The sequence below is a fragment of the Notamacropus eugenii genome, chromosome 2, assembly GCF_028372415.1.
Source record: "Notamacropus eugenii isolate mMacEug1 chromosome 2, mMacEug1.pri_v2, whole genome shotgun sequence".
In the NCBI taxonomy this organism is placed as follows: Eukaryota; Metazoa; Chordata; class Mammalia; order Diprotodontia; family Macropodidae; genus Notamacropus; species Notamacropus eugenii.
Window position 1 is genome coordinate 91,182,217 of NC_092873.1, and position 23,344 is coordinate 91,205,560.

Sequence of the window (23,344 nt, forward strand, 5' to 3'; positions counted from 1 at the left end):
GTATGAAATAGATGAGGAATGAGCAAAGGGAATAGGGAATAGGAATAGGTGAAAAGTAATGGGAAGAACTGGAAAGGAACAATTAGATAGATAAGAGAACCAGGAGACAGTAGTGTCATGAAAATCTAGAGAGGAGAGAATATCTAGGACAAGGGGATCAGCAATGTCAAATCCCTTCCTTCCCTCCCTCTCTTCCTCTCTCTCTCCTTTTTTCTCTCCTTTCCTCCTTCCTTCCTTCCTTCTTTCCTTCCTTCCTTCCTTCCTTCCTTCCTTCCTTCCTTCCTTCCTTCCTTCCTTCCTTCCTTCCTTCCTTCCTTCCTTCCTTCCTTCCTTCTTTCCTTCCCTCTCACCTCCCTTGCTCTGTACCCTGCTCTTCTGCTAATTCAGCTCAAGATCACATTAGCCTTTTTGGCTGATGCGTCACACTATTGACTCATATTGAGTCAACAAAAACTCCTTCATCTTTTTTGGATGAACTACTATTAAGCCAGCTGATGGCTAAATAATCACACACCTCTGGCCTGAGGTCAACCCATTGATTCCAGCCTTTTCATTGCAGGTTTGGTTCCAAGGTCAGGCTTCTTTAAAAAGGAAGAGCTCATCCATCCCATAAGGATACAGCTGGTTTTTAGGTAGCATTGACCCTACTGTGTGCCTAGCACTGTATTTCAATACTTAGGGGAGTCATGATTTCATCAGTGTGGATTCCTTTCCCCTCCACACCAATTCCTCCCACACTGCATGTGTCCTTATAGCTGAAAAATTAATTACTCTGGGTCTAGACCAGCCTCTCTAAACTTCACCACAGATTTAGAACCGGAAGGGGTCTTACAGGTCATTTGGTCCAACGTCCTCATTTCAGAGATGATAATATTAATAGAAAAATATCAGAGAAGCAATAATGATGCTCCTCTCCCCCCAAAAAAATAAGGAAGGAAAAGAAAAAAAGAGCAGAGTCATTGAAACAGTTTTAAACATGAATAAAGAAGAATGGAAGGAAATTCAGAAGGAAGTAGTTAAGGAGGATAGTTTTGAAAGCTCTGTGTTGAATTTTTAATATATTTTTTGAAAAAAACAAATGATATTGGGAAGAAATCCATGGTTTCATGGGTCTTTTTATGTTTTAATTTTTATGTAGAAATACTTGGAGTTTTTTATATTTTTTTAGGTTTAGAATTTTTAAAAATTAAAAATAATAGCTAACATATACCTATACATGCATATATTGCATTTATATCTGTATCTATATGTGTGTAGGTATGTACATCTATCATCTTTCTGCCTATCTATCCATCCATCCATCTATCCATCCATCCATCTATCCGTCTGTCTGTCTGTCTGTCTATCTATCTATCCATCTATCCATCTCTCTCTCTCTCTCTCTCTCTCTCTCTCTCTCTCTCTCTCTCTCTCTATCATTCAATGGATAGAGTACTGGGCCTGGAGTCAGGAGGATCCATATTCATGAGTTCAAATCCAGCCTCAGACACTTATTAGCTGTATGATTCTGGACAAGCGACTTAATCTTGTTTGCCTCACTTTCCTCATATGTAAAATGAGTTGAAGAAGAAAATGGCCAATCACTCCAGTATTTTTGCCAAGAAAGCCCCTAATGGCGTCCCAAAGAGTTGGATATGACTGAAAAACAACTAAATAACAATGAGCACAAAAATATTCTTATGTCCCACTTGAGATAACAACCCTTGAAGTGCATGCTATTATTATTCCCATTTCACAGATCAGAAAACTGGCACTGAGAGCATAAGTGATTCTTCTAAGGACCTATAGCTATTGTGGCAAATCTGGAATGTGAACTGAGCTCATATCCAGAGCTCTTTCCACTGTGACACATTCTAGGCAGAGCATCCGTCCTTTGTCCGTGACCTGGATGCCAATATTGGCTTGAATTCTTTTCTGCCTTTCTACAAACTCCAAATGGCCCCCAAACTTCTCATAAAGGATGTAGTGAAAGGAGTGAAGTACAAAGGAAAATTCACCAGATCTTTATGAAAGCTCCTCCCTTCCCCTAACCAACTCCCCCAATTGGAATCACCAAATCGATCATTTGGCAACAAGTTATGTGCCCATCAGTTCCTCCAGTTTGAGGTCTTGGGATGTGGAGGTGGGTTATAGTTCACAAACCAGTCAGACAGTCTGGTAATAGTTAAGTCAACAAAACATCATTTCAGCATCACACATGGGAAAGAATAAATCTTAATTGGAAAACTCTGTGGGTGGGGGCAGAGGCAACCAGGGAAGTTGCCAGAACCTTGGATGAAATGGTCTTCAAGTGATGACAGGAAAAAAAGTGAGGCAATCTTTTTTTCTGTTATATAATTTATTTATATTTAGTTTTTAGCATTTACTTCCATAAGATTTTGAGTTTTGAATGTTCTTCCTCCCCCTCTCCGCCCCCCTCCCCAAGACAATGTGCAATCTGATATAGGCTCTTCTTTTTTTTAAAATAAGTTTATTTATTTTTAGTTTTCAACATTCTCTTCCATAAGTTTTAAATTTTCTCTCCCTCCCTCCTCCCCAATATGGCATGCAATTAGATATAGGCTCTACATATACATTCCTATTAAACGTATTTTCATATTAGTCATGTTGTACAGAAGAATTAGAATGAATGGGAGGAACCATGAAAAAGAAAAGAAAAGAAAACAAAAAAAGATGTACTCAGACTCCATATTTCTTTCTCTGGATGTGGATGGCATTTTCCATCATGAGTCTTTTGGAATTGTTTTAGGTCCTTGCAGTGCTGTGAAGAGCTAAGTCTATCAAAGTCAGTCATCACATACTGTGGCTGTTTCTGTGTGCGATGTTCTCCTGGTTCTGCTCCCCTCACTCGGCATCAGTTCATATAAGTCTTTCCAGGTTTTTCTGAAGTCTACCTTCTTATCATTTCTTATAGCACAATAGTATTCCATCACATTTACCTACCACAACTTGGTCAGCCATTCCTAATTGATAAGCATCCCCACAATTTCCAGTTTTTGGCCATCCCAAAAAGCTGCTATAAATATTTTTGTCCATGTGGGTCCTTCTCCCATTTTTATGATCTCTTTGGGATACAGACTTAAAAAATGGTATTCCTGGGTCAAAGAGTAGGCACAATTTTATAGCCCTTTGGTCATTATTCCAAATTGCTTTCCAGAACGGTTGGATCTGTTCACAACTTCCACGAGACATAATACTTTCATGCTATTAGTATCTCCAGAACCTGTGGCAAATAAAAGCTAAGTGACTTGCCCAGGATGATACTGCTAGTACATATCTGATACAGGATTTGAACTCAGTTTTTCTTGACTCTGTGCCACCCAGCTTTCTCACATAAACAGAATAAATTGGAGATAATTGTTTAATTAAATTGGTTGAATTGAAACAATGAACCAGTCCTTGTACTCAAGAGGATCTCTGACTATTATTTTTGATTATTTTTTTAAAAATTCATTTTTTACTTTTTTTTGAAATTTTGAGTTCCAAATTCTCTCCCTCCCTCTAGCTTCTCTCCCATTCATTGAGAAGGCAAGAAATAAGATATTCACTCTACTTGTAAAGTCATTTAGGCATGTTGCAAAAAAAGTGAAAAGCTATGCTTCAGTCTGCACTCACAGGTCATTGATAGCATTTTTCGCCCTAAGGTCTATGGAGCTATCTTGGATCACTGTATTGATCTATTACATTGTTAAGTCTTTCACAGCTGATCATCCTTACAATATCGCTGTTACCTTGTAAAGTGTTCTGGTTCTGCTCACTTCACTTTGCACTGGTTCAGAAGCAATCTTCCCAGGTTCAGGAGCTTTCTGAGATGTACAGCATGTCTGTGAGGGGCCCCCTTCTGGAGATGCCTACTCAGGACACCCTCTTGTTCTAGGAACCTTGTCCACCATGTAGACCTTCTTCTACATGGTCCCCCCCTTCTACATATGACATTCTCTTCTTTCCCAGAGTGTCTGTGGCTGTCATGGCTTCTTTCCCTCAGAGTTAGAGCCCAGCTCTGCTTTTCAGGGTAGTATTTCATCTCCCTGCTGATCCTGTCTCTAAGATTTTCTACCTTTGTCATCACAGGTAACAAGTGAAGGTTCCGGGCCTTCCAAGACCAGCTTCCGGGCTTCTTTGGATGACCTTTGGGATCTTAAACTCTCAGAATCTCTCCTTCTACCCTATTTCCAAGCTGTTTGTATATTACCTCTGCTGAGTTGTCTGCAATGAGGAATTTGGCTTGAAAGGACCTCAGAGGGCAGCTAGGTGGCTCAGTAGATAGAGTGTCTGGAGGCAGGAGGACTCATCTTTCTGAGTTCAAATATGGCTTCACTTATTAGCTGTATGACCCTGGGCAAGTCTCTTAACCCTCTTTGCCTCAGTTTCCCTGTCTGTCAAATGATCTGGAGAAGGAAATAGCAAACCATTCCAGTATCTTTACCAAGAAAACCTCAGATGGGGTCATGAAGAGTCAGATATGACTAAAACAATAAGGAGGTCTTCTCTTCAGAGCTCATCTAGCTCAGGGCTCCCTAAACTTTTTCCACTTGAGACCCCTTCAGCACTTCTTAAACTGGGGTTGAGACCCACAGTTTAAGAAGCACTGAATTAGCTCAATCCTTTCATCTTACAGAGGAGAATAGTGAGGCCTAAAGGTAATATGACTTGCCCAGGGCGTCATGGAGTAAATGGTAGAGCCAGAATTGGAACCAATTGTCTCTAACTCCAAAAACAACAGCCTTTCCTATCTGTGGCTCTGCCTATCAAGATTTAGAGGAAGGGAATTTAAAGACAGCATGATACATTAGGAAATCTCCCTCCCACTCCCCCCCACCCCCATTCTGGAGTCAAGGGTTCAAATCTCTGTTCCTTACCACCATTGTGGCCTAGGACAATTCATTTTTATTCTCTGGGCCCTAGTTTTCTTATCCAATAAAATGAGGAAGTTGGATTGGATAATCTCTAAGATCTATTCTAGCTCCAAATCTTAGACACTACAAGCTTCCTCATCTTCCAAGGGAGAAAATGAGTCCTAAAGAGGTTAGGTGTGCCCAAGGTCACACAAATAGTAATAATACACAGCACCCTATTACAAGCATTAGGAAAGGTATCCCATGGTGACATGTAGTCATCATGCTGAACACCTTCCACCAGCCACAAAACAATTTTGTGGCAGCTTATACTTTCCAAAGTGCTATTTATTGAAAACATTTTCTCCTTTGACAACCTTGAGAGCTACAGGCTGATGGCATTGTACCCATCTTACGAGGGTGAACCCAAGACTTGCAGTGATTTGTCCAAGGTCACATAAGTTAGTGAAAGAGCTCGAACTAGACCTTGGCTCCCCTGTCCATCAAACCTTTTCTCTTTCTCCAAAGAAAGGTTTCTTTTCTTAGTCAGTCTTGGCTAGATCTCAGGTGTGCTGGGCTCCTGAAGGTAAGTCCAGTTTAGTGAGAGGTGAGGAGCTCAAGTTCATGTTGGAGGAGAGTGGGAGCAAGGTCTCAATTCTGAAGGAAATTTAGAGATGGCATGATGCAATGGAAGGAAGGCCTTTTCACTCACAGCCCATTTGCCCATAGCTGTATTCCTGATGGAGTTATAGGCTTAACCACCTATGTGACCTTGGGGAAGTCACAGTCTCTCTAGGCTTTTGTTTCTTCCTCCATTTATAAGTGTTTGTGACTCTCTGTCCCTATCTCAGGTCCCTTGGCTGTGTTTCTGAAGGGGAACTCCATTAAAGGAGGAAGGTAGGTAAAGAAAGGACTCGAGACAGGAACGGGGCACAGCTATACCCTTACTTGGTACTATGTGAGTTTTATATATCTAAGATAACCCATATCTCAGAACTAGGAGCATGGTAGCCCCCTTCTACTTCCTCTCCTTCCATGCCCTCCAACACTGCTGACCCCAGTTCATGGCTCATCTCCAGATTCTCCAGGTTATTGTTCAGTCATGTGTGACTCTTTGTGACCCCCTGGATCATATCATGCCATGACTGTCCATGGAATTTTCCTGGCAGAGATACTGGAGTGGTTTACCATTTCCTTCCCCAGAGGCAAACAGAGGTTAAATGACTTATCCAGGGTCACACACTAGCTAGTAAGTGTCTGAGGTCAGATTTGAATTCAGGTCTTTCTGATTCCAGGCTCAGTGCTTTATCCACTGAGCCATCTAAGTGCCTCAAGCACAGCTGTCTCTGCAGGCCTAGGCATGGACAAAGATTCTCTTCCCTTTAATTCACCAAGACAAAGGTGCAGTGGATAGAGCACTGGTATTTGAATCAGGAAGACTCGTCTTCCTGAGTTCACATCTGGCCTCAGACACTTACTAGCTGTGTGACCCTGAGTCAGTCACTTGACTCTGTTTGCCTCAGTTTCCTCATCTGTAAAATAATGGAAAAGACAAACCACTCCAGTATCCTTCCCCGGAAAACTCCAAATGGAGTCATGAAGAGTCTGACACAACTGGAATGACTAAACAGTAACAACTCTCATTTACATAGAGCCTTTTAAGGTTTACAAAACACTTTGTGTATTCATTTGCTTCTCATTGCAACTCTGAGAGGTAGGTACTAGTATTATCCTAATTTTTTTTGGCTTGGCAATTGGGGTTAAGTGACTTGTCCAGGGTCCCACAGCTAGGCAGTACCTGAGGCAGGGTTTAACCTTAAGTCTTCCTGACTCCAGGTCCAAAGGAGCCCAGGGTCAGAGAACCAATGAGTTACAGAACAGAAGCATCATGCCTTAAGTTTTGTGTCCAGTTTGGGGTCATATATTTTAAGAAGGACATTGACAGCTGGAGGGTCTTTAGTATGGGAAGGGTTACTGGAAATCATTCCAGGGGCACATCTTCTTGAAGGAACTGGGAATGTTTAGCCTGGAGAAGGGAAGATTTAGGGGAAATATGGGAGCTGTCTTTAAATATTTGGAGGGCTGTCATATGGAAAAGAGAGGAGACTTATTTTCCTTATTCCCAGAGGGCATGATTCTGAGAGCCAAGAAAGAGTGGGTGGAAGTTGAAGAGGTAGGTTTTGTCTAGATGTCAGGCGCAACTTCCCAAAAATCAGGGCAGTCTTCAGATGGAATAATCTGCCCCTAGGGATAGTGGATTTCTTCAAGCTGAGGCTTGAAAAATTGCTTGGGGCAGGAGAGAGGGATTCCTGTTCAGGTTCAGATTAGATGAGATTTTACAGCTGAGGAAACTGGGCCCCATGCAGGGGAGTGATTTACCCAAGTTCTCACTGTGAATCAACAGCAGATCTGAACCTCCTAACTCTTAGACCAATGCTTTCTCTTTTAAACCAATTATACCACTATTTTTGCTGGGCACCTAGGAAAGGAAAGTTCCTGAAAAGGGTTCTTCTAATGACCCAGCCTCACCACAAGAGACATGTGAATGGTTGGAGGAGGAGGGGTATGATCAAAGATCTCTGATTATAGCAATGAGGAATTACCCTGGAAAGAACATGGGTCATAGGTTTGAGTCTTGCTCCTGCCGCAGGCCAGCTGTGTGACCTTGGGCAAGTCTCTTTCTGGGTCTCCATTTCCCTATCTGTAAAATGTAAGCACTAGAGTCAGCGACCCTCCGAGGAGCTCTCCAGTTTTGATACTCTGTGTTTCTATGCTGGTCAGTGCTTTCTTGTTCCTCCCCAGCCAGACACAGGTTGGAGTTTAGATTTTTTTTCTGTCTTGTGGTCTCTGACTCTAACCACACCTGATGACTAGACCTTGTATTTGCTGGGTCTCATTCTCGCCTGCCCACTTGTATGCTGTGTCATCTGTTTACAGGGGAAGGTTCAGGAATCCCAGAACCAGACAGAAAGACTTTGCTGGTCATCCTCTATTAGTGTTTATGACATCACACGTAGACAGATTAGGTGATTATCTCAGGGTGTTATTTGAGCATTATAATGTTTTAACTCCATCCCAACCTCACCAGCTCAGCTGGATGTAGGCCCATCACTTTTCAACCAGTCTTCTGTTCTTTTGTTGTGGGGTGAGTGGAATGGTGCGAAGAGCCCTGTATGACAATCATAGACAGAGTGAGAAGGGATCATGGGCAGGCAGACAGTCAGTAAGCATCTATCAAGCACCAACTATATGCCAGACACTATGTGCTAAGTGCTGGGGATACAAAGCAAAGTAAAAGACAATCACTACTCTCAAGGACCTCATGGTCTATGTGAGATGACATTCAAACAGCTATGTACAAATAAGCTATAAACAGGATAAAATAGAATCATAGAGTGATATTTCTAGAGGTAGAAGAGACTTCAGAGGTCATCTAGTCCAATACCCTTATTTTACAAATGAGGAAACTGAGACTCAGAAAATGACTTACCCAAGGTCATGTAGCTGGTATAAGACTTGCCTAGGTAGTCAGGCAGGAATGAGCAGGGGTGGGATTTGAATCCAGATTCTTTGATTACCAAGCCTAGCCTCTTTCCTCCATGGCATATTGGGCTAGAAGCCTAGAGATCTGAGTTTAGGCTTCCTTTTGTCACTAGTATGGATGTGTTAGGGCAGCTGGGTGGTGCAGTGGGTAGAGCACCAGTGCAGGAGTCAGGAGAACCTGAGCTCAAATCTCACCCCAGACATTTGACACTCACCAGCTTGTGTGACCTTGGGCAAGTCACTTAACCCCAATTGCCTCCTCCTGGGTCATCTCCAGTCATCCTGATGAATATCTGGTCACTGGATTCAGATGGCTCTGGAGGAGAAGTGAGGCTGGTGACCTGCACAGCCCTCCGTCACTCAAAACAAAGTCAAGTGCAAGTCATGTCATCATTGCTCTGATGGCATGGCCTTTTTTGGCAACGAAGGACGAACACACAGTATGGATGTGTAACCTTGTTCAATTAACTTTACCTTCCTGGGCCTCACCTGAGTAACGAGAATCACAGTTCCTGCTCTCCCTTCCTCAAGGGTTGACCAACTAATCAGTCAATCAAGGGGCATTTATTAAGGAATAAAAATGCAGATACAAAAATGAAACAGTTCTCAAGGACCTTACATGCTATAGAAACAGCAACATGCAAAATATGTAGGTATATAAAATATATTCAAAATAAATGTGATTTCTTTCTGAGGGAAAAGAGAAGGCATTATTAGTATCTTGAGAGGATCAGTAAAGGTTTCATGTACAAGATGGTGAATAAATTGATTCTGGAAGAAACTAAGGATACTAAGAAGTGAGGTGTAGTGGGATTGGATTCTAGACATGGAGGACAACAAGAGCAAAAGCTGGGCAGTGGGAGATGAAGGATATGAGAGAATTGGATTGGATGCAAGGGTGGGGAACCTGTGGCCTCAAGGTCATATGTGGCCTTCTAGGTCCTCGAGTGCAGCCTTTTGACCGAATTCTAGTTTTACAGAACAAATTCTTTTATTAAGGGGATTTGTTCTGTGAAGTTTGGATTCAATCAAAGGGCCGCACTTGAGGACTAGAGGGTAGCATGTGGCCTCGAGGCAATAGCTCAGATGAGAGATGATGAAGGACTGGAATATGATGCCAACTATGTGGATCAGGGAGAAGAGAACATATGAGGGAAATGTCATGGAGGTAGAAATGACAAGATTTAGCAAATGACTGAGAGAAGGACTGTGGTTTAGCTGACAAGGGAGGTGAATTGGAATCAGGATTTTAACTAATAATATAAACCTCATAGGGTTGTTGAGAGGATTAAATAAGACATTATTGCAAATGTTAGGTGGTATTTTATTATTATTATTTGTAGTGAATAAAAGTGACCATAAGATTTTGAATTTGGATTGTTAGAGGGATGATGGTGCATTTTGATGCATGGGATGCCAAGCTAGGTGGCGCAGTGGACAGAATGCCAGGTCTAGAGTTCAAATCTTCCTGAATTCAAATTTGGCTTTAGACACTTACTAGCTGTGTGACCCTGGACAAGTCACTTAACCCTGTTTATCTCAGTTTCCTCATCTGTAAAATTAGTTGGAGAAAGAAATGGCAAACCATTTCAGTATATCTGTCAAGAAAATCCCAAGCAGAGTGATGAAGAGTCAGACACAACACAAAAACATTTGAAGGAAAATAATGAGGTCTGCTTTGGACATATTGAGGAAGTCTCAGAGGCTGATAGGATTTAAATTTGAAGTGCCCTCTAAGGAGAGAGATGGATAGATGGGTATAAAGATATGGGAGTCATCAGCATAGAGGAAGTAATTAAACTCATTGGGGCTGATAATGTCACCAGGTAAAAGAGTGAGGAAAGAGAAGGAAGCTCATGACAGAGTCCTTGGGATACACCTACAATTAGGGAATCCGGCAAAGGAGACTGAGGAATGGGTAAGCAAGTAAGAGAGCTGTATCAGGGAAACCTGGAAAGGAGAAATGTATCCTGAAAGATAAGGGGATCAACAGTGACAAATGCTGCCAAGGTCAAGCATGTTGGCAATGGAAGTGGGAGAACCATATTTCACAATTAAAAGATAGTTGGTAGCTTTGAAAAGAACAATTTCAGTTGTTTTGATGATCAAACCGGACAATAGCTGTGGAGGAAGCTTATTTGGTTATAGGTAGAAAGTATTAATAATAATATAATTATTTTAAAGGTTCTTATTAACCATTTATGCCTTATAGTGACTGAATTTATCATCTTTTCTTGTGAAGATTTTAGAGGATCCCAGACCTTGCTTTCCTTGGTTCTGCTGCTTGGGATGTATGGAAATCTCTTAGGTTATGAGGGGCAGCTAGGCTGGGAAGTCAGATGGGGTGGGGCATCTCCTTGACTTCCCAGATTGAATGTCATTCTCTTAAGGTGCTCATTGGTCAGGGTTTTGTGGCAGAGGGAGACTGTCCTTGGGTAACTGAGCTGAGTAGGACCACTAGAGGTATGGTGTGATGAAAAAGCATTTTATTTTGAGTCAAAGGACCAGGTTTTGGATCTCAGCTACCTCTGTGATACTGGCCAAGTCACTTCTATTTTTGGAGACTTAATTTCCCTGAAAAATGAGTGATGTGGATTAGATGGGTTCTTCTAGCTCTAAATTCTGCAATCCCATAAACCAGGGTTTGTAGCTCAGGGTGGGTCTTGGCTGAACCACAGGCCTCACTCTCTGAGGCCTAGTTCTCCTCCCTTTCTAGTTTGTCTGCCCTGGAGTTCCTGGGCAAGGGTGGGTGTTGAGCTTTCTCTGCGCATTAAGAGACTGGCAGAGGATCTATTGGAGGTGGGGGAGGAGTCACAGTCTCTGCCCTGCAGGAACTTGCAGGCTAAATTGGACAGGCAGTGATGCAGACAGATGGATCAAGGGCAGATCAACACACAGACAGCTGAGCAAATCCCAGCTGATCCACTGGCCAGAGGAAGGCAGATGATCATTTTGTAAGAGGAGGGTCAGGTCTGGCAGTCCCTGCTCAAAGGAAGAGGGGAGGAGTGGGAAATTCAAGGCCTGCGCCCCTTGTTGGCTTTACCAGGGGCACCTGGGACATTGGCAGAAGCATGCTGTAGCTGAAAGGGGCAAGGAGAAACTGAGTCTCTAATAGGGGAGGGGATGAGGAAGATAGGGCCATCTGGACACCGAGGGATCCTAACATATCCCATTCAACAAGTAGTTGTTTATTTCATATTGGGGAGCCAGGCCCTGATTTAGGCACTGGGAATGCAGAGATGGACAGTGACATAATCGCTATCCTCCAAGATGTCACACCTCTAAAATAGGACTATCGCATGACCATCGATAGGAACATAAGGGAGATCCAAAGGATTCTATAAGAAATGTGAAGATGGAGAGATCACTGTAAGGGAGGGTGCTGGTGATCAGGAAAGACTGTGAGAAAGAAGAGGTTAAGTTTTTAAAGGAAAAGAAACATTTGAATAGGCAGAATTGGGGAAGATGAAAGTAACACCTGGGCCTAGGGAGAGCTGACTGTTCCTGCAGAAGCTTATACGCAGGACAGAGGAAATGAAGTAGAAGAACCAGAGGTTTAAGCTGGGCCATGGGGCTTTACTGCAGAGGAGGGAGGTGGGGAGTCACTGGGAGGTGGTATCTATCTCTTAGGGAGATCCTTGACAATGGCTTAGAATACTGAAAACAGGGATGGGGAAGGGGGGATATCCATAGGCTGGCCAGCATTTATTGAGTGCATAGTATGCACTGTGAAGGTAGCAAATGGGAGGGAGAGAGGGTAATATGGCAGAAAGAATCTGAGGCACAAGGTTTTAAGCCTGGCTCAATCTTCTTCCTACCTACCTATCTGACCTCAAACAAGTCACTTTCCTATGGTGGACCTCAATTTCCCCTTTTAAAGTGAGAGGGAAGCAAAGAGATGATAAAAATGAGAAAAGGACCCACATGTACAAAAAATATTTATAGCAGCTCTTTTTGTGGTGGCCAAAAACTGGAAATCAAGGGGATGCCCACAGTTGGGGAATGGCTGAACAAGTTGTGGTATATGAATGAAACCTACTATTGTGCTATAAGAAATGATGAACAGGCAGAATTTGAGAAAACCTGGGAAGACTTACATGAACTGATGCTGAGTGAAGTGAGCAGAACTAGGAGAACCTTGTACACAGTAACAGCCACACTGTGAGGTGACTAACTTTGATAGACTCTTCTTGGCAATGGGACAAAAAGACAACTCCAAAAAACTCATGATGGACAATGCAGTCCATATCCAGAGAAAGAACTATGAAATCTGAATGCAGATCAAAGCATACTGCTTGTTTTCTCTTTTTTTGTTTTGTTTTTTCTTTCTCGTGGTTTCCTTCATTCATTCTAACTCTTCTTTATAACATGAAGGGTAACTAGGTGATGCAGTGCACCAGTGCAGGAGTCAGGAGAACCTGAGCTCAAATCTCACCTCAGACACTTGACATTCACTAGCTGTGTGACCTTGGGCAAGTCACTTAACCCCAATTGCCTCCTCCTGGGTCATCTCCAGTCATCCTGATGAATATCTGGTCACTGGATTCAGATGGCTCTGGAGGAGAAGTGAGGCTGGTGACCTGCACAGCCTTCCTTCACTCGAAACAAAGTCAAATGCAAGTCATGTCATTATTTTTCTGATGGCATATGTGGTCTTCGGCAACAGAGGATGAACACACATCTTTATAACATGACTAATGTGAAAATATGTTTAATAAGAATGCATATGTAGAGCCTTTATCAGATTGCATGCCATCTTGGGGAGGGGAGAGTGGGAAAGGGAGGGAAGGAGAGAAAATTTAAAACTCAAAAGTTTACAGAAGTGAACATTGAAAACTAAAATTAAATAAATTAATTTTTTAAAAATGAGAGGGAGAACCAGAATGCCACCATATCTCTATAAATTTGCTGCTACTTGTCTAATTCAAGTCACCTACTGTACCTCATCATACCTTTTGTTACTGCCTTTTAATTTTCATAGTTTGAATGACTTTGAATTAAGATTTCATCATTGGAGAGTCGTGTGAGGGTGCATCCTTTGTGACTGGCATTCTCCTTTGCTGCAGTGGGAGGAATGGGGGAGTGGAGGATGATGGACAGCGTTTGTAGAACCCTTAAATTTGGAACTTAGCAATCTGAGACTATGTGGCAGAGATCAAAGGGGTGGGGCAGATATAGAGTATTCTTTTGGATGAATTAACCTAAAATATTGGTGGCACAGTGGAGAGAGTACTGGAGTCAGGATGACTCATCTTTTTGAATTCAAATCTGGCCTCAGATACTTAGTAGTTGGGTGACCCTCGGCAAGTCACTTAACTGTTTGTCTCAATTTCCTCATCTGTAAAATGAGCTGGAAGAAGGAAATGGCAAATCACTCCAACGTCTTTGTCAAGAAAACCCCAAATGGGCTCATAAAAGGTTGGACACAACTGAAACAACTGAACTGCAACAAAATCAGCACTGGTTTGTTGGTACAACCCAGGAGGAATCCCCACTGTCCAAAGTGGGAGGAATGAGATTCCATAATGCACTCCACCAGAGATTTAAGATCTGGGAATTGGATGAGATGTGGTTCAGTGCTACTTTACCCAGAATGACCCTTTTAAGGACCCATCTTTGAATTCTCTGCCAGATCTGCACCTGGATTACAGAGCTAATGCAAAGACCGCTAAATAAGAATGGAAGTCAAGAGACTTGGGTTCTGGCTTTGTTACTGAAAAACTTTGTGATTTTAGGCAAATCGTTTAACGTCTCTGAACCTCAGTTTCTTTCTCTGTAAAATGGGGAGAGTGGAATGGATGATTTCTAAGGTCCCTTATGACCCAAAACTTTATATACATCTGAGATTTCAGCTAGGTTCAGGGCTTTAAAGCTGTGGGCAGAGGTAATTGGGAGTGGGATAGAGGGGGAGAGCTGGCTTCCACATCTCCCTTCTCTGTTTTATTTACCACTCTTTTCTCTCCTATCTTTTAGTGCATGAGCAGAGGTTTGTCCCTGGCTGCAGCCCAGTGCCCAGCCTCAACCCCCAGCCCTGGGCACCATGTCTGGCTCCTATGATGAGGCTGCACCTTCAATGGAGGAGATCACAGACAGCTTCTGGGAGGTGAGATTTCCCCCACACCCCCAATCTTTCCTCCGACATAACCCTCTCTCCCAGATTCCAGTTCTCCCTCTGCCACTAATGTTCCACAGAAGGAACCACAACCTGGGGGTGCCCTGTGCCAGTCCTGTGGGAGTAATGCCCAACTCTTTCCTGTCCACCTTGACATCAGATATTTCAGTAGCACCTGGGCCTGGATTCCCTTACTGACCTGCCTTGGTATTATTTTTCCCCCTCCTCTCCCTACCCAAACCTCTACCCTTCCTTACTTCCTCCCTGCCCTCCTTCACAGCTTTTCTGGAGAATTGATTTGGCATATTGTAGCCACAAGAGGGAGCAAGGCAACCATTTCAGGGAACCTCCATCCACTCTCCTGCCTCCCCTGAGACATCACAAGACCCACCAACCCAAATTAAACCTTTGGCTGCCATTTTGTGTCTCTCTCATACCTTCCACCCTCTCTTCCTCCTCTTTTAGAAGCTTAAAATAGCAGCTATCTATTTTGTGCCCTGTGCCTCTGTTTTAGAAGTCCTATGCATTGTGGGCTGCATATTTGTGGGGTGGGGGAGTGAAGGGAGTGGTTATCAGGGTCCTTATTTATTTAGTAACTAAAAGGAGTAATGGACATCTAGGTGGCACTGTGGATAGAGCACCATACCTGGAGGCAGGAAGACCTGAGTTCAACTGGCCTCAGACACTTCCTAACTGTGGGACCCTGGGCAAGTCACTTAATCTGGTTTGTCTCAGCTTCCTCATCTGCAAAATGAGCTGGAGAAGGAAGTGGCAAACTGCTCCAGTATTTTTGTCAAGAAAATCTCAAATGGGGTCACAAAGAGTCAGACGTGACTGAAAACAACTACACAGCAACCAAAAAAATGGAGGAGGGAACTCCCTCACAGGGATGGTGTGAGGAAAGAATAGGGCTTTGTAAAAAGGAAAACACTATAGGCATGAGTGATGATGATGGATGCTGATGAGAGTGAGGATGATGGTGCTGAGGAGGAGGAGGAGGAGGATGATAGTGGTGATGAATGTAAGGATTATGAAGGTGATGATGGTGGTGATGGTGATGAAGAAGAGGAGGAGGAGGATGGTGATAATGAGGAGGAGGAGGAAGATGGTGATGGTGAGGATGATAATGGGGAGGATGGTGGTGATGAAAGTAAGGATGATGAGGGTGATGGCAGTGATGGTGATGATAATGAATCCAATGAAAAAGAGGAGGAGGAGGATGGTGATGATGGTGATGATGAGAGTGAGGATGGTGATGGTGAAGATGGTGGTGATAGTGGTGAGGAAGATGAGGAGATGATGATGATGGTGATGATGATGATGATGGCCATAGCTGTGGTACAGTGGTTAGAGAGGTGGCCTCAGAGGTCCAGAAGACCCAGGATTCAAGTTCTGCCTCTGATGTACAATGGTTGTGTGACCCTAGATAGATTATTTGACCTCTTAGTACCCTAGGCAACTCTCCAAGAGTAATGTTGCAGGAAAGTGGAGGGAGTCTTCTTCTTGGGAGTTCCCTAAATCAATGAAATCACAGATCTAAGCCCTGTCCCTTATTATTGAGTAATTAATAAAAGGTAAGTAGAGCTTTTGTTAAATTTTAATCTGGGGAGGGGTTTGCATTTCTCTTTTAAGCCTTCATTTCTTTGCTTCTAATGCCCTAATCCTAGTCTTTTAACTCATATCTCCCTTGCTTCCTGTCCCTTATGCCATCCTTACTAACTGTTGAACTGTGGACAAGTTATCCTCTCTGAGCCTCAGTTGACATATCTGTAAAATGGGGAGATTAATGCTCTGATTACTTATCTCACCGGGTGGATGTGAAGAAAACATTTTGTAAACCTAAAAGTGCTATCTTACCCTTGTATTACCCTTTGTGTGATCTATCCTACCTTTCACCCATCCTTCTGTGTGTTTTTTTTTCATTTCTCTGCTATCCTCTCCCCTCACCTCTCTCATATCCTCTGCCTGCCTCTCTATGACCTTCTATTTCTCTGCCTCTTTCCTCTTCCATTTCTCTCCATTTAAAGAACATATGAGTTTCTCTTTTCTTGCTTCTCTCTTCTCAACTTTTCTCCTGCCCCTTACCCAACCTGCTTGGGGCTCATCTACTTTTCTTCCCTCTAGGTTTGGTAGATGGTGGGAAATATGGAAGCTGGAGTGTGGACCAGGCTAGAAGGTGGGATGGGGTGGGGGGCAGGATGGTTTCTGCTGGGTCACCTTCCTCAGTAGTCCCAGCCCTTCCATGCTCAGGATAGGCACCTGTTGTACACAACAGGATATGACTGGGGAGGGGGTATTTGTGAGGGAGGCTCTTAAAATTGTTATGATTATGATGATTTGGGGGAGGGTTTGGCTGTTGCTCTTAGGGGACGGTTAGGAAAATCATTCTTGATATACATGGCCAGGCTATTGGTAGTGGTGAGGCCCAGAGAGGTCCCACTTGAGAGGCAACAACAGTCAGGGGAGCCAGCGAGTAGGGTTGCCCATTTGTCCTTGGGGTTCCTCCAGGTGGGAAACTACAAGCGGACGGTCAAGCGGATCGATGATGGCCACCGGCTCTGCAACGACCTCATGAGCTGCCTTCATGAGCGGGCTAAGATCGAGAAGGCCTACGCCCAGCAGCTCACAGACTGGGCCAAGCGCTGGCGCCAGCTCCTCGAGAAAGGTGCCCTGGTGCTCTCCCCCAAACCAGCCAACAACAGCTATACCCACCTCCCTCGGGTACCTCTCACCCCCACTCCCATGCCTGGGGGAGGAGCATGAGCAGGGGATCTAGCCCCTCACCCCTCACCCCTTCCTAGGGACAAAGGGCAAATGGGCCCTATTAGAACCAGCTGGGTGATTGTGGCCCCTCTAACTGAAGGAGGCTGTGCCTGAGGAGGGGAGGGAGATCATGGGAGGGAGCCTACCCCAAGAAGTGGGCCACCTCCTAGCCACGTCCTGGTCTCACCTTGATCTCATGTACATTTTAGTCATTCAGTCATTTAATAAGAGTGGCATAGAGGAAAGAGCCCTGGGTTTAGAGTCAGAGAGCCTGGCTCCAAGTGCTAGCTCTGCTTCTTACTATCTAAGTGACCTCAGGTAAGTTATTTCCTGCTAAGTCTCAATTTTTGCTTTTGTAAAATGAAAGACTTGAGCAAGATGAAGGCTAAAATCCCTTTCGGCTTTAGATTGTATGATCCTCTAAGTATTTATTAGACATGTCCCTTCATCTCTCTGACCCTCAGTTTGCTCAGATGTAAAATGGAGGTAATAAAGAAGGGCAGCTTTGTGGGATTGTGCATCTGTACTCTGTAAACATTAAAGCACTATGGAAATCGGAACTATTATCATTACTTAGCACCAACTGTGTGCCCAGGCTTGTGCTAGACATGGAGAGGTTGTGTCTCAGTTCACCATCTGTGGACATCATTAAGAAGAGGCTGGCTATGCCGGATGAAAGGATAAAGGCAGCTGGGGCACCTTCTGCTGAGGATGAGAGGGAGAATGAAAAGCTCAAGGAACTACTACCCAAAATGAAAGATTTCTTCACCACGGGCCATTCAGAAGTACTAGGGTTGGGGGGGAGGGAACCATTATCTATGAAGTCACTACTATGAGCTCAGCACTTGGCAAATATTATCTCCTTTGATTCTTAAAACAGCCTTGGGAGGTAGGTACTCTTATTATCTCCATTTTACAGTTAAGGAAACTGAGGCAGATAGAGGTTAAGTGATTTGCCCAGAGTCACATAGCTAGTATCTGAGGTTGGATTTGAACTCCTGACTCCAAGTCCGGTGTATAGGATTTAGTCCTTACTTTTAAGGATCTTGCAGCAGGATAGGGAGATAAGACTCTCATGCTTATGCACACAGATATACACACACGTGATGCATGTAAGCACACACAAATAAGGGACTAGAAAGACAAGTCATAGTCTATACAGGAAGAACACTTGGAGTTCAGAGGTGAGGAAAGGCTTCCTAGAGGAAACAGGATTAAGGGAGGCAACATGGCACTATGGAAGCCATGCCCTGACTGTGCAGTCAGAGGACTTGTGTTCAGATCCCACCCTTGACATTCACTTTCTGTGTGACCTTTGGCAAGGTTTCTTACCTCTGAGAGCCATTGTAAAAGTAGGGGATGGGTAGATCAGCACTGGAGGTCCTTTCTAGCTCATATTCCTATAACTTGGGCCTTAATGGATGGACAAGAAAAAAGAGAAACTCTTTTGAGGTAGAGATTGTGGGGTTGTGATATAGCGGTAAATGTACTGTGTTTGGAGACAGAACACTTGGATTTAAAGCCCCAGTTTTTTCACTTAACTATATGACCTTAGACAAGTCATTTCCTCTTTCTAGGTTTTAGTTTCTTCATGTATAAAATGAGGGGCTTGGACTTGATGATTTCTAAGGTGATCCCTTTCCACTTCAAATCCTGTAACCATATAACCTGGGTAGGATTCAGAAAAAAGGAAGACATGTCTGGAGGAGAACACAGTAGAAGGAGAACTAAATTTAACATTAGAGGACCTAGGCTCAAATTCTGCCTCTGATGCTTATCTTTGTGACTTTAAAATATATATTAAATGATCTGTGTGATTTTGAATAAATCACTTGACCACTCTGGTCCCCCATTTCCCCCTCTGTAAGATGAAGGGGTTGGTCTAGAATTTAGATGGCCTCTGAAGTCTCTTCTAGCTCTAAATTTATGATGTGGCAACTTTATGTTTAGCCCTACGAAATTTGATCTTATTGGATTTGACCCAAAGCTCTAGCCTGTTGAATCTAAGCTTTCAGTGCCCCCTTGACCTCAGCCTAGCACAGTGCCTGGCACACGAAAGGTGCTTTTGTTGAATTAAACCAAACCCAGGGAACCCCAGGTGCAGCAAGAGTTAGATGTGAGCTTTTCTTGGGTTGCCTGCCCAGCCTTGGGTGCAGGGGGAACAGGAGAGGGAGGATTGCCCTCCTTCAGTCTTGTGAAGGTGTCTGAGGCAGGGGAGCACCTGCTGTGTCTCACCCAGCTCATGCCCAGGCATTGGTTCTCTGCTTACAGGCCCACAGTATGGCAGCCTGGAGCGCGCATGGGGTGCCATCATGACAGAGGCCGATAAGGTGAGTGAGCTGCATCAGGACGTGAAGAACAGTCTGGTCAATGATGACCTGGAGAAGGTGAAGAACTGGCAGAAGGATGCCTACCACAAGCAGATCATGGGAGGCTTCAAGGAGACTAAGGAGGCTGAGGATGGCTTCCGGAAAGCACAGAAACCTTGGGCCAAGAAGATGAAAGAGGTACCAGGCTAGGTGGGGGAGAGGGTCTAGAAGGAAGGGTGGGTAGCAATGGGAAACCTATAGAAAGGCAGCATGTTGTAGTGGATAGAACACTGGCCCTGGAGTCAGACAACTACTAGCTGTGTCACCTTGGACAAGTCCCTTATCCTCTGCCTCAGTTTCCTAATCCATAAAACTAGGGGTCGAGCCCCATGGCCTCTAAGATCCCTTCCAGCTCCAAGTCTACAATGCTATTAGAATCTACAGAGAGGGATTCCTGGCCAAAGGATATTGTTTTCTAGAAGGAGGGTGTCCATAAGGTCATTGCCTTGTCAATGAGGAAAGAAGAAGGGGCCCTGTTCTTATTCAGTTAGTCATTCAACGATGAGTAATTAAGTCCCCGCTACTGCAAGGCCCTGGGCTAGACACTGAGGATACAACTCACATCACCTCTTCTAGACTCAGTTTCTCCATCTGTAAAATGGGTATAGTCCCTGCCTCACAGCTTCACTCATCTTAAGGCACTATATAAATGCTGGCTATTAACTTTCACATCTCTGAAAGCTGGAGGCAGCAAAGAAAGCCTACCACTTGGCCTGCAAGGAGGAGAAGCTGGCAGTGACCCGGGAGGCCAACAGCAAGGCAGAGCAGTCAGTCACCCCGGAACAGCAGAAGAAACTTCAGGACAAAGTGGACAAGTGCAAGCAGGATGTACAGAAGGTCTGAGTCTGCAGCTGGGAGTGCGGAGAGGGGAGGAGAGCATGTGGAAGGGCAGGCCTGCAGATGATGGAGTGGGGGGGAGGGGAAGTGGTCCACTGGGGGCAGGGGCCTAACCCAGGCTCCAGCATGGGGAGAATGGATGTAGGCATGTGCTGAGCCAACTCATACCACCTCGCTAGAACCGATTGTTAGATGTTACATTTTCAGGGTGAGCATTTACACTTTAGAAATCATCAAAGATAAAGAATCATAAGTCCAGAAATGTGAAAGTGAAGGAGATGTTAATACAATTTAAACTTAAAAGTGTGGTGAGCTCTTTCTTTATTTTTTGAGAGCTGTTGTTAAACATTTACCAGCATGACCCCTGGATGGGAGTAGTGGGGGTGGGAGTGGCAGGAAAGATCCCAAAAGTCCTCAGGCTTCAGCTTGCCCCTACTCCCTTTCCTCCCTCCCTCCCTCCTTCCCTCCCTCCTTCCTTCCTTCCTTCCTTCCTTCCTTCCTTCCTTCCTTCCTTCCTTCCTTCCTTCCTTCCTTCCTTCCTTCCTTCTTTCTCTTCTTTCCTCCTTCCCTACATTTCTTCCTTCCTCAACAGACCCAGGAGAAATATGAGAAGGTGTTGGATGAGATTGGCAAGTCAACGCCCCAGTACATGGAAGGCATGGAGCAGGTATTTGAACAATGCCAGCAGTTCGAGGAGAAGAGGCTGGTTTTCCTGAAGGAGGTGCTCTTGGATATAAAGCGCCACCTCAACTTGGCAGAAAGCAGCAGGTACCCAGCACCCCACATATATGTACAGATGCTTAGCACAGGGCTCAGCACATTTTGTAGTTGTTCAGTCATTCTCAGTTGTGTCTGACTCTTCATGATCCCATTTGGAATTTTCTTGGCAAAGATGCTGGAGTGGTTTACCATTTCCTTCTCCAGCTCATTTTCTAGATGAGGAAACTGAGTAAACAGGGTTAAGTGACTTGTCCAGGGTCATACAGCTAGTGTGTATCTGAGGCTGGATTTGAACTTGGGTCTTACTGACCCCAAACCTAGCACTCTATCCACTGTTGCACCTAGATACTCTTTTCCTAGCATATAGTAGATACTTAAATATTTATTTACTGACTGACTGACCAACATTATCTCATTTAATTCTTACAACAACCTAGTAAGGTAGGTGCTACAGGTATCATTGTCCCCATTTTGCAGATGAAGAAACTGAGGGTCAAAGAGAATCATTTGAACTTGCCCTTGGTCCTAGAGCTAGAAAGTGTTAGAGCATTTGAACCCAAGCCTTCCAAGTCTCCAAGCCTATCTGCTAGATCACGATGTCTCTCTAATACTACAATTTGACAGAATAGGAGGAGCAAGAAGGAAGAGGCTCTGGGCTCAATTGCTACTGTTGCATGGGAACAGAGGGTATCTTTGTACCAGCTTTAGGTAGGCACCTCCTCTGTGCCCATCCTTTTTGGTAAGTAAACTTGGGTCTCTCTGATCTGAAGTGACCTGAAGTGCCCTCAGAAGAATCCTGATGCCTTCTAGAAGGTGACCTGAGCTTATCTTTGGACCCTGGGTGTAGTCTTGTTTCTCCCCCTGAACTTCAGGCAGAGACATGAGTGACCTCCCCTGATTTCTCCCTTGCCCAGTTACATCAATGTGTACCGTGAGCTGGAGCAGACAATCCGGACGGCCGATGCCCAGGAAGACCTCAAGTGGTTCCGAAGCACCAGTGGGCCTGGCATGCCCATGAATTGGCCCCAGTTTGAGGTCAGTGTCCTGCCTTCTTGAGGTGTAGAGGTGGACTTGGGGCAGGGAGGGCCAGGAAGAGGGAGTTAAGTGAAGGGAGCAGGGAGCAGACTTACAGATACCCATACCCCATACTGCCACTAGGAGTGGAACCCAGACCTCACCCACACCATCACCAGGAAGGAGAAACTGCCGAAGAAGAACGAGGGTGTGACCCTGACCAATGCCTCGGGGGCGGTAGAGTCTATGGCCCAGGCTGGGGACCGTGGCAGGTGAGTACCAGGTGGGCATACCTTCTCTCCCAAGTTGGTCCCCCACTGGAGCTTCCTTGTTGCCAAGAGATATGTCCAAGCGTTGGGCAAGCAGGGTCTATTATTAAAATAAAATGATTATATATTCTATATATAGCTATTGTATTATGAATTACTAGAATTCTAGCAGGTATAGGTTGGACTAGGTGGCCTTGGAAGTCCCTTATAATTGAATAACAATGATATCACCTCATATTCCTAAAGTATTTAAAAATGTTTCCCCACACCCTCTCCAATTTATTTATTCATTTTTTTTGTTATTCCTGGCAGCCTAGTTCAGTAGATAGAGCAGGAAAGATTTCATGTGCCCCTGTGATAGCATTATATACTGTGATAGCATTCTGATAAAAGATGCTTAAATTGAATCTTATTTGGAATGTATCAGGGGAAGAGACACAATTTAAGGAAATGATTCTTTGTAATGCAAATAATTAGATGCCCTCTTTCCTGAGATTGCTTAAAATGAAGCCTGCCTGTAGCTCCATTTTATAGATGGAGAAACTGAGGCACAAACTTTTTCCCCCCAAGAAGTGATGTCAGGATTGCTTGCTTAGTTAGAAGCAAAGCTGGGATTTGAACCCTTGACTCTAGACCACTGTAGAAGAGTTTCTCCCTTTTCCTGATCTCATCCTCTAGCACTTTCCATCATTTAGAGAAGTTTGGAGCAGGGTCTTTGGAAGGCTGCCATGTGAAAGAGGGATTCAACTTATTTGTTTGGCTCTAGAGGGTGGAAGCCAGGAGCAATGGGTGCCAGCTGCAAAGGGGAAGATTTGGTCTTGATGTTAGGAAAAATTTCTTAATTCATGGAGCTGTTCCAGAGTAGAATGGGATGCTTTAAGT

General features: G+C 44.2%; 1 protein-coding gene across 2 annotated transcripts in view; it reads left to right on the forward strand.

Annotated features, from left to right (window-relative positions):
• PACSIN1 (protein kinase C and casein kinase substrate in neurons 1) overlaps nt 1-23,344 on the forward strand; it is a 110,059-nt gene that overhangs the window by 79,415 nt on the left and 7,300 nt on the right. Inside the window, exons 2-9 of one of the 2 annotated variants that reach the window (XM_072641802.1) lie at nt 5,687-5,732; nt 14,352-14,481; nt 16,999-17,155; nt 19,525-19,760; nt 20,304-20,459; nt 21,052-21,227; nt 22,094-22,214; nt 22,338-22,465. In XM_072641802.1, the coding sequence (XP_072497903.1) occupies nt 14,419-14,481; nt 16,999-17,155; nt 19,525-19,760; nt 20,304-20,459; nt 21,052-21,227; nt 22,094-22,214; nt 22,338-22,465 (1,037 nt within the window). In that variant the 5' untranslated portion in view covers nt 5,687-5,732; nt 14,352-14,418. The remainder of the gene's footprint in view (nt 1-5,686; nt 5,733-14,351; nt 14,482-16,998; nt 17,156-19,524; nt 19,761-20,303; nt 20,460-21,051; nt 21,228-22,093; nt 22,215-22,337; nt 22,466-23,344) is intronic. The other variant, XM_072641801.1, reaches the window with a different exon arrangement.